The 12,052-nt window shown below is 36.1% G+C and overlaps 1 protein-coding gene across 12 annotated transcripts in view; it reads left to right on the top strand.

The window, feature by feature from the left end:
• The window catches only part of LOC105193353 (rho guanine nucleotide exchange factor 17), a 64,874-nt gene that overhangs the window by 6,747 nt on the left and 46,075 nt on the right, over positions 1–12,052 (top strand). For all 12 annotated transcript variants that reach the window (XM_039454085.1, XM_039454086.1, XM_039454084.1 and 9 more), the window contains 2 exons: positions 7,510–7,693; positions 10,154–10,834. In XM_039454085.1, coding sequence (XP_039310019.1) covers positions 7,529–7,693; positions 10,154–10,834 — 846 coding nt within the window. In that variant the 5' untranslated portion in view covers positions 7,510–7,528. The remainder of the gene's footprint in view (positions 1–7,509; positions 7,694–10,153; positions 10,835–12,052) is intronic.

Below are 12,052 nucleotides of genomic sequence, written 5' to 3'. Positions count from 1 at the left end.
GTAAGATATAAATATCACTGCTTTTCTCTTTCTCTCTCTCTCCAATTTTCTTAGGAATGAAACACAGTTACTCATCATAGCAGAAATATCACGTCGTATTTTGCACGTTAATAACGATTAATTAATGACGCAATCTGACCCGTCGAAAGTGGCACGGGAGGAAGTAAGTTTCGCGGGCTTTTCAGTGCAGCCTGCTGCAGAAAGAGGATTACAGGAGCAGGCAGGTATCCTTCGGCCGCCGGCTAGTTCTGTACGGCGATTTATAACGAACGATTTGCAGTGACTTATGGGGCGACTCTCGATCGATATGCAAATGAGGGGATCGCGCGGCTTACGCGGCCGTTTAGACTTAGATCGCGAATTAATTTATTTGAAAGCGACGAACGCTCACCGGGATGGTCACGCTGCGCGATTAAATCGGCTTAAATCGCGCTTGCTTAATTAAGCAAAAAATCGGAAATACGTTACTGACTAATTATTGAGCTACTGCTTTCGAATTTATAAACCCTGCTTAATTTTAACTCCATAATTCCGGGATATTTGACATTTTATTGCAATAATTCTTGTATAATTAAATGGAAAGTAATAGAACATAATATGTTAGCGGGATTACTGTAATTTTCGTAAACGATATTTGTTCTCTATTTGTACATGTTGATTGGACACAGAAAGAAAATTAATATTAAATCAACAATTCATTGTTTCGTATACATATAAGCAACAATATAAAATCTTCTTGGAAGAATTTATAACGTTAAACAGATATAATTCATTTACATGAAGAAATTGTGTTTCTTTAAATAAGCAAATTATGTCTATTTAAGATTGTCAATTTCTTTTCAGAAAATTTTATATTCTTGCTTATATATGAAACAACAAATTGTTGATTTGATACTAATTTTTTTTCTGTGTAGTTTTTTTATTTGTGTTAATATATACAGTGTCTGGTAACAATCGTATTACTTTTTGTTGGCAGAGGGATTAATCCAAATAAAAAAATTGTGGACCATTTTGCGATTTTTGCAATCGATCATTGAGTCAATAATTATCAGACACATTGCTCAAAACCATAAAAATGTTACACTTTGCTCCGCCGTTTTCTCTCGCGTAACACGGAAAGCGTTTTGCGCGGGCAGATGTTTGCGACAATTAAAGATGATTGACATGAATCGGTCCGCGAGTCACAGATTAAGCAAAATCAAAATACGAACCCCATCGGTCGGGATGCTTTTATGTAAAAGGTTAATACGCGTCTCTCTATATTTAGAAACGTTTCCCCGGGAAAAAAATTTCGAAACCTCCCGGTGAGCTGGCTTCCTTTGCATTCTCTATGGGATAAAGGAAGTATTACGTTGGCGGATCGTTTAGCGTACAGACGGCTAACAGTCACGAGACTATGAGCTTGCCTCCGGCACAAGAGTCTTTTGATACTCTTATAGATATTTTAGTATCAAAACCTATTTAGATAATAAAGTTTACGCATCGTCTCACAACACGGAGACAAACGGGCAATTTATATTGCAAGAGATTGCAGGTGCATTCTATATTGCATCTGCCGCTCAAAAACTTCAGCACATCTTGTGTTTTCCTAATTTCATGTTTTATATGTAAAAAATATGTACAGTTATAGCACATTATCTCTATTTTCGGAAGTATTCGATAAAGCTTTCAAATTGCTGAAAAATGATAGAGTAAAGATGAGATACCTTTTTTTTTAAAGGCTTGCAGTCTACTTCAAACGATAAGTATAAACTAGAAATTTCTATTAATCTCTTTTTGATTATTCGAGATCGAAACTTTTCATCTTTGTTTTCACCGAAAGAGTTTCACTGTTTTCGACAGGAAGGTATTCGTGAAATCTACAGAAAGGAATTTACATAGTTCGCTATTTATATAGTATGGGCGTTCCGTCAATATTTTGAGGTTTTGCAGTACCGTCCCAGACGCGAGACAATTAAATTTGGAATGCGAGACTGCGTCGCGGTATTCTAAGTGTTCCCTTTGAGAAGTGCGTCCAAGAATCTAAGTTATCGAAAAAGCAATCTCTTTTATTAAGTGTCATGTTGTTCGAGGCAGACGCGCGCTTTTTTCAGGACTGATAATCAAATTATCATTATACATTTATTTCATACGAAATCTTATATTGATATTTTTTATGTTAATAGAGAAAATAAATACGACTTTTATACAGTAATTTTCAGTTGCCTGATTTTACGCTCAAATTGAAAATGTCGATTTGTTACAGTCCGTAAGTTTAGATCGTGAACTCTCAATTAAAATTTTTTTTACAACTTAAAATTACCGGTGTTTATGACTAACGTCCGACGTCCTCATTTCTGGCGACGCAAGGTCACGAGTCCTCCTGCGCAAAGCCGTCGAAATACAGCGGGAATGCACTTTTGACGCGGGTGCTTATCGTTTCGCACATAAACCCCACAACGTGCGGCGCATTGCGCCGCGCGATGACAAAGCATCGCGAATGTTTATCGGTTATTTGCGCTGGGACGAGTTGCCCCCTCATGTGCAAATAACATTCTGCAAAACGGAATGCGGCTGCTTCTCTTTACTTGACGTTTTCCTTTTTCGGGATTGGCATCGAACCGCCACCGATAAAATTTTGCATCATTTATATAAAAAATATTTCGGTGACTATATGTTTCCTCGTGACAGAAATAAATTCAAAAATATATATAGATAGCGGAAAAGTAACAGAAAAGAATCTGCGAATTACATACAAACGTATGAAAATTATTGCAAATAATTTTAAACAATTATTCTAAATGCATGTTATATTTTACCCTCATAGCATAAAAGACAAAAACTACTGATACAGAAAACGTGTAAAATGGAGAAATCATTGCTGAAGGAAATAATATATACGTCGTACAATCGCGCGAATGTAAATCTCGTTGATTCGCTTCCCTTTTTTTTTTAAGCGAGTGAATCGATTCGATTGGAAGACGGGATCAAGCAGAATGGATTGCGATGCACGCGTTTATAATAGAAGCGGGCCAGCTGGAGTCTGCGAGAGAGTCGCGCTTTCGTTTCGGTTTCCTTACGTGCTCCGCATGTCGGATGAGACGTGATCTTCCTTTTCTCTGCGATCTTGATCTTAACACCGGGGCAAGAACCCCTTCGATCAAATAACAACGCGCGAAGATGCATTGCTCGCGTGTGTTGCTCGCGACTTTGTTTTTCACCTTGGTACTTCTTCGCTCGCTTCTCACTTCTGCATTTAATCGTTTTATACGCGCTTCAAGTATACGTTAATCATTGTATAAAAAAAAAGATTTTACAACTTGATAATTTAATGAGACGTATAACTTCTCACAATATTATTTACTTGTATTTAGTATTGCATAAAAATTAACTGTCTGCGATACTGTGAATGGAGTAGATTAGAATGTAGTGCGATAAATCTGGAATAAATGTACATGATAGCTTCGGAAATTGTAATACGGATAAACATCCTGCTCGACGATATTGACTCGGCCTTGATGCAGTCTCAGTTATTTGTGCATGTTTTGCAATCAATTGGGCGCCACGCAGAAACGTCGAACTGCACTCGATCTTCCGATCTTTCGATTCCCACTTGATCTCAACTATAGCGAATCTTTTAATTATTTTATCGTTTATCAATAACAACGGATTTTAATAATTATTTATAAATAATTATTGAAATACATTAAAGTTGATCTCTTATGTACTTTCCTATTTTGTAGAACTTGTATAATTTTTACAAGGTTGATGGAATCAGAAGCTATAAAGTTACGTGAAATAACAGCTCTCGATCGAATCTTTATCAAATGATCAATTTTACAATTATTAAAAAATACAATTTTATTGTTTTATAACGCCGTATGACTTTCAACGTCGCTTTGTGTTTTTCGCAAAAGTGCAAGAGCTACTTGAATGCGCAAAAAGGTAGGAATAAGGAGAGGCGCCAGGCGTAATTTTTATTTGCTATAACATTCACTGTGCACTGAAGGCAAACGACATTCTTGTCTGTCTCGCGACCAATTTTCACCGACGAAAATACGTTTCCTGTCACATTAGAAAAATCCAAACGACGGAGTGGATGAGCGCCAAACGGCACAACGCCGCCAATAAACACATTTTTCACGTCGACGAGGAAGAAACGATTCTTTTTTCTCCCAAATTCCTTCTTTTCGTCGCGACGAATTCATCAGCGGCGTCTTGGCGCGAGTTCAACGACTCGCAACGTTAATCTGTCATCGATTACAGATAAAGTGACGCAATGAATATCTAACAAGGCTGATACCTGCCGACCTTACCTTACGGTAGCGACGCGTATGAGTAGTAAAAGGTGCGCTTTTAACGGATGATACTGGCGCGTGACTGTTTCTCGAAGTCTAGAGTCATACACATACATATACTTAAGAGTCGTTCACACCTTCGATAAAACGTTTAAAGTTTCTTTTATATTCAGTCTCTTTCTATTTTATCAAGCATTCTTCACAATACTATATTTAATAAAAGACATAATGATAAAAGAAAATTTGGATATGTAAACGTTTAAGAAATTTGGTAGACATTCTATTAAATTTATTTTTTAATATAAAATTAATTTATTATTTGAAATTATTTGCCATTCTATTATAAATTATATATCTATTTTTTTTTTTTTTGGATGTATCATGCAAACAGTCGAAGAGTGTTTTAAATTTTATAGTTTCTGTGGTGCGAGGAAATTACTTTGTACCGAAAGTTTGTTCAAAGTAAATCAGGCTGTTCTGAATTCAAAGAACGATTGTGCCGAATACATCAGTTCCTCGGGTATTAACGTAATAATACGCGGTGGTGACTTCCGGCACGGCAAAGCGTCCGTTTGAATTAACGGTTATAATAAATTCAGAACGGATGTTTTATGCAAGGCCTTGAGCCTGAATTCCAACGAATTTTCATCCATTATATCTGTCAACCGCGGTTACGCTTATCTACTTAAATGGACATCCATTAAAGCGCGATTTTTTTCAACTTCTTGGATATAAATCGCAATTAAATCGGCATTCTTATATTTTTGTTAAGCTTACGATAAACTTTGTTATTTATTTAAGTAATTGTCAGTTAGTAGTCTTTTTAATACAAGATAAGGGCAAAAATAATTTCATAATAAATTTCAAGTTATAAATCCGGCGGTATTTTTTAATTTTTATACTGAAGAAAGAGTTTGGTAATAGCTATGAAACAATTTTAAGTGAAATAATGTTAATTAAATATTTTAATTATATTTATTTCATTTTAATAAAATATTTTAATTAATCTTAATATAACCAAAAATAATTTTATCTAAATATTTAGAAAGAGAGGGAGAAAGAAAGAAAGAGAGAGAGAGAGAGAGCAAAGATATAATATTGATTATATTTACTAAATATTTAAAAAAATAAAATTGATCTTGACGATATTAATTAAATATTTAATTGTTATACTTTCATATAACATTTGGTAATCAATTCTAAATTTCTACTTAGTATAGTTATATAATATAGTTTAGAAAGCAATAATAAATTATAAAATAAATATATTAATAATAAAGTATAATCTTTAATAATTTACTTTGTTAAATAATTTTTAATAATTGTTTGTTTTATAAAAAATACCATTGTTACAAAAGAAATGATTTTTTAAATATATTTTACGAAATATTGTAAAGTATATATATGTTTTATAAAAGTATTTTATTAGTTAAAAAAAAACGAACAATTCTCATGAAATCTTTAATTGTCCATCGTTATTTTATAACAAAAGTGCAGTACACTCATAATTTTGTTTTAATTTTTAATTATTTGTTTACTTATTCGTGCGTGAAAAACGGTCAGGCGATTAATGAAACTCATTAATTCAAAAAGAGCTGCAACAATCAAACGTTTTAACAATCAACAGATTTAATTTGGATTAACTGATACATTCTATTAATTTGAGTGGAAAATCTGCAATTATCGTGGCAATATCATGATGCTTGAGAAGTGCGTATAAAACAACTTTAAAATAAAATGGGAGACCAGATACGTTTATAATAAAATAATAAAAAAAATATCTGAAATATTCACGATTTTCATACATGTATAAGTCATTAGTTGTAATAATCTACTATCATCTGCATTTATTGTATATTAAACGCTGAATACACATTTAAACGCTGTAATTTTATAAATCTGAGGTTTAATTTACTTTATTTACTCTTATCAAAATAATTAAAACACGCGTTTGTTGTTTAAAAATGCTTTCTAAATTAAGAAAACATAATCGGTGAAGAAAAATTATGTAAATTGTAATTTTAGAAATGCATTTCTTATCAGTGTTGGTGTGAACATTATATCTATGAATATAATTTTTAATAAAAAATTTAAGGCTTTAATCTCAAGGAAAAAATAAAAATCCGAATAAAAATTCACTGATTTAATTTACCTGAATTTTCAGGTAAAATTAATATTTTAAAATTTTATTTAGGACATTTTTATTTTACATAGGAAAAAATTATGATAAATCGACACGACAGCAATTTCCCGTCATTTTTTTTTTAATATACGTCGGCTTCAGTTGTATAGATTCCTTCAGAATACTTTTTTATGATTCAGTAACGGTATCAATGTCGAGATTCCACTGAAAGCCATTAATAAACCTCGATGTAAGCGAGATTATTTTGCTTCGCGATCCAGACATTACGTAAGATTATAAATGAGTATCTTATCTTATATACCATTAAAAATATATTGTATCACAAAAACGCAATTTTTCAAATTACAAAAATAGCTTTACGGAACGAACGTAGGTGTGGTACGTTATTTTAAAGTTGTACATCACAGGTGAATTAAAAATAATTATTTGCAACGGATAATCTCCGCATTCATCAAATCTATCTATTTAAAGTGAAGTCTCGAAATATCTTGTGTCGCACGTTGGAATCGTAGAATTCTCTCAGGTTTTTTTTTTTTATTTATTTTAACGACCCACAGATTCGCGATCGAAAAGACCTCCCTCGGACGTCAGCAGACTTGTTCTCGGACCTGGCGAGAGCCAAGAAAGAATTTCGCGGCCGACATTGGTCTTGCAACGGCGCACGGTGACCTCGTCGCTTCCGGTAGCGGCGCGACTGTCTGCGACTCTTAATGGTAGCGGTTCGCGGCAAGCCTCATTCATCGGCGATGGCGCACGATAAATAAATAAGATCGTGGCCGACAGTTATTGGGGGAATGCGCGAACGTTCGCAGTAATTTACGCAGCGGCCCGCATTTTGCGTACGTAAGTGCGTGATGCGTCCGTCGCGTGAGTCGCTCGCTCGTAATTCAACCGAGATCGTTAATATCCCGTAGGATGAATCTAGCTCGTTAGTCCTCGCGCAAGGCTGCCAAGGACAATTCACGCGAACCGTAATCTCGTTCGCGCGAGAGGCATGCTTCGTCCTTCTTTTGCATTTTATTTTTGCACGTGTCATCCTTCGCTCGATCGTCCTTTTTAATCCAGTTTGTAACACGATTTGAATTTCAGGGTGAAGGAAGGATGAAGAATGCCCCGCGCTGGCGGAGGAGACGGGGGTAGTGGGCCCCAGAGGACGGGAGGGGGTGGCTTCGGAGGATGGCTGGGTGGCGCTGCGAGGGCCATGACAGGTGGGGGCGTCGGTGGTGGATACGTTGTTCTGGGTGGCACCAGATACGGTCTGCGAATCTCTCAGGTATTGTGCAGTTTATCGATTAATCTACGACGTTTTATTCGAAATATTACGTTGCGAGTAATACGAAGAAAATAAAAGTTTTAAAACGTTTCTCTTCGTGTCATTTAAGAGATATTACCGTTAGATATTTGTACTCAAAAGAATTAAATAAAGAAGCTCACACTTCTCCGTTTTATTTTTATTATTTGCAATTGTAGCAGTTTTCTAATTTTTCTGTTTAAATCAAATAAAATAAAACAATAATTGGAATAAGACTAAATGCGTGACATAATTAAAGTCGAGAAAAAACTGATAACGATATAATAGCATAAAAATTGCGAAGAACTTGTTGTGAAAAATATTATCTCAACTAGGATTTGAATTTGGACTTCTCTCTACATTCCGTACGAGCGTCTTTGTTAGTCAGCTTGATCGCCGTTCGAGAAGTTGGAACTATTTAATTTATACGATCTTGAGATTCAAACCGAATTGTCCGAACTATTCGATCACTTGCTGCTTGCAAGAAATAGCCATGTAACTATGACAATTTTACATAGATTACATGTAGTTGTTTAAAATTATTCAACAGTATAGTACTTTATTAATATGGCTACTCGAGTGAAAAATTTTCGTATCAAAATATTTCTTCGATAAATCAATTGTCACTTTAGAGAGCTACGATTAGAAATATTAAAGATATCATTTTATTCTTGTAGTTTAATGTTAAACAAAAATAAAATAATATCATTAATACTTTTGAACGTTAAATTAGGAAATTAAAAATAATTAATTTTGTAACAAAAATAAAACCAATTTTTTATATAAATTTATTTTTAAAGTGGCTTGTTTTCTCTTCCATTCATTATACAGTGTTGTCACATTTTTATAAATCACATATATCTTAACTAAAAACTGTTTCATTCAACTTTGAGTCTATAATCTGTTAAATAACTTTAATGAACTTTAATGAACATAATCGTTTAAGTTTCAATATAAAATGTTGATCATTAACAAAGTTATTGAATGAAATGTAAAGAGATGCCATATTACTATCTTACCCTACTATTATTAAGTTGATTATTAATTTAGTATTACTCTTCTGATTCAATTTAAGAAAAGCATTCCAAAATCAAAAGTAATGGCGTATAATTCGAAGAATTAGATAAAAAAAAAAAAAATTATATAAAAAGTATTATTTCGACACTTAAATCTCTATGACCGATGTTGATTCTTTCTCGATTTTAATTGTGTAAGTAAAATAATTTATAATTAGAGTTTATTTTAAATGAAAAATTTTGTTTAACAATAAGATTTCCAGCAAAGTATTTTTTTTTTGTATTATTCCAGAAGAGAGAAAACTTGTGTCGTTTTTAATTCTTCTTAAACCTGTTATTTCCTTTAAATCTCGTCTGGTGCAACACCTTCAATTATGTCGCGACAGAAGCGATTGACGACAAAATTAAGACGTTGGAGAACCTAAATTTAGAATCGATCATACAAATAGAATTCGCCAGTCACTGACTCAAGCCGATTTTGAAGTGGCTCTTCAAATCCTCTGCCACTTTTTCTGACTTTTTGCCTTTCTTTTCACGATTTGTCTGCGGAATAATAAGCACCGTTGACGTCATAACGGCACGTACGGCCGACGTGAATCTCATGTGACACATTCGCGCGTCGCTCTCTGCCAAATTCTGTCTGAGACCCATATAAATCGACGTTATTTATCGTTAAGTGAATCAATGTGACACCGTTATCGATTTCGGTGACTTCCGAAAATATTACTTCGGGCCTGGTGATATAAAAAAGACTGGCTGGAATTTAGGAGTGACGCGGTGAGGACGATTTACGAAATGCGATGCGTCCTCAGAAAGAGTACGTTTGCCTGTACGTCATTTTCTTGTAAGTTTAAAAATACGAGATACATTCGCGCGAGACGGCGCGAGGAGCATAGTGTCCCTAAGTTAAGGGACACGAGAGAAATGGAAGGAAACGAAAAAGACGTCGCGTCGTCGCAGACGGGGAAATAAAGCGGATATGAGTGCCTGTGAAAATACAAAGAAATAGCGAATAAGTAACAAAGATATATGGAGGCGCCCTGAGGGGCGAGAAGAGTCAGTAGAATATAATTCTGTTTTCGAAAGAATTTAGCGGCGACTTTTCTTCAGCATTTAATTTAAATTTTCTGACTCAACACTCATAGTTTCAAATTAAATTTACGCCCGAATAAGGACGTTATAAATTAATAAAGCATGCTTGAGCATTTTACGAACTACTTTGCAAAATGAAATAATAAATGTTCAAATATGCATTACTTTTAAAATATGATAAGGGAAAGTGTTAATAAAAAAGATGAGTGAAAAAAAAAGATAAATTTTTTAAGAAGGAAAAATCAAGTAAACTCAAAATGATCATAGAGATTTCAAGCGACAATGAGGATTGCTTTACAGAGAATTAAAGACAGATTGCGTCGGTCTGTTCCAGGAGAGTCTGCCACCGGTCAACTCCGGAGAGGATTCGCAGGAGCGCCGACGGAAGCGAAATTCGCGCGAAAGCGATTCGCGGGAGCGGCTGACCGAGAGACCATCGGTGGCGGAAAAGTCGCCTATCGATCTGGCGGCCAGCATTGCCGATTGCTGCTGCATCGGCCCGCGATCGCGTCTTCCGCTCCCGCGTATCGCGTCGGCGATCTCCCCGGCTTCGACGACATCCTCGATGGCGACAGCAGCATCGTCCGCGTCGTCATCGTCGGCGTCGTCCTCGTCATGCCCCTCGATCGTCGCCGGTGGTTATCCATCCGGAGGTATCGCCGACGGCTGCTCGCCGCCTCTTCCTGCTTCCACCACGAGCGTCGCGGAGACGACGCCGACGCTCGCTAATAATAGTCGCGGCGCAGTGCAAACATCGGTGGGGAATATCGGCAGCACTAGCCAGCAGCAGCAGCAGCAGCAGCAGCAGCAGCAGCAGCAACAGCCGCCACACCACTACCAACAGCACTATCCACAAACAGCTGTGGCGGCGGTAACATCGTCGTACTCGTCACCGACGCCGTACTCACCCTCGACGTCGCTCGGCTACTCGTCCGGCGTCCCGACGACGACGCAGACCGTCTCCGTGCCGCGGCAGCTCGCGCAGTGGACGAAGCATCAGACGCTCAAGCTGCAGGTACTTACTTCAGTCGATCGCGTGCCGAGATCGGTCGTTTATTCCTCCGCCTGTTAGTTCAATTAGTCATTCGGCTCCTCGTTGTTCCGTTGCCCGCGAGTGAATCGTTATTTCGCGATGGGTATTCGATCACGCTCGAACAGCTTCGTAGCTTCCGCAAAGTTCAAGTTTCGCGCGTAGACTCGGTGAGGTGCGAAAGGTGGTCACAAGCTCGGTCACAAGAGATTCAAGGTGGAGTGGCTTAGGTCTGGAAGACTCTGTGTCAGCAGCCCAGAGGTACGTCTCAAGGTCACCGTTGAGAATTTAACCTCTTCGATGATGCGATAGATTCTGTTAACGGCAGGTTTGAAATTAGTTTAATTTTTGAGGTAGACTCGCCAAAAGTTTTTCTTAAAACAAATTTTTAATATTTTTCTCGTCTTCTTATGAGCAAAGAAATCAATATCTCTTATTTCAAAACAATGTTATAAATCTCTATTAACTATATATAAGAATGACATGTGACTTATAAAGTTTTGTACCTGAAAAGATTTTCAAATTCTTAACTGTAGCGTGATAATACTTGATCACGTTAATCAACTTGTAATCCAATTTTAGTTACATTAAAAGTAGTTTTATAATTAAATTGTTCTTTCCGTGGGAAAATTTTTGTTTTTAATTTTACGAAACTGTCAATGCACCCACTTCGCCTCGAAACACTCGCGGTTTTGTCGCGCCAAGAAAATTCATTAGCTAAGAGAGAGGTGTGCTAAAATTCATGTATGATCTTCCATTCGAACAATTCGGTTTTTTCATCTGACTTTTAAAATCGTGCACTCGTGCGGCCGACTGATTTTTGGATCACCCTCACGCGTAGCATCGCGGCCGAGAGGGAAAAAATAAAGACGGACGACGAAAATAGAATATCGCTTCTTCTTTAACTAGTACGCGCGTGTATGAGTTTTCGATGTCCTAGGCTTGTCACTTTACGCATTCGCTCGTATGACATACTCTCGCATTGCTATTATTGTATATCAATCATTGCATAATTATGTGCACTTATGAGTTCGTAAGAAACGCTTGCAAAGTAAATATTTTTTTGATACACTTTTTGTATTTTGTATTTTGTATACATACATAATTAATATATAGTTTCTAAAGTTTAAGAAGAAGCTGAAAATTTAAATTACAAGCCTTATTTTTCATTTGAAGACTTTTTAAATGACTCTAGATTAGTCT

This window comes from Solenopsis invicta, chromosome 10, assembly GCF_016802725.1.
Source record: "Solenopsis invicta isolate M01_SB chromosome 10, UNIL_Sinv_3.0, whole genome shotgun sequence".
Classification (NCBI taxonomy): Eukaryota; Metazoa; Arthropoda; class Insecta; order Hymenoptera; family Formicidae; genus Solenopsis; species Solenopsis invicta.
The sequence above is the reverse complement of the archived record's forward strand: the minus strand, read 5'-3'. Positions and strand labels throughout refer to the sequence as shown.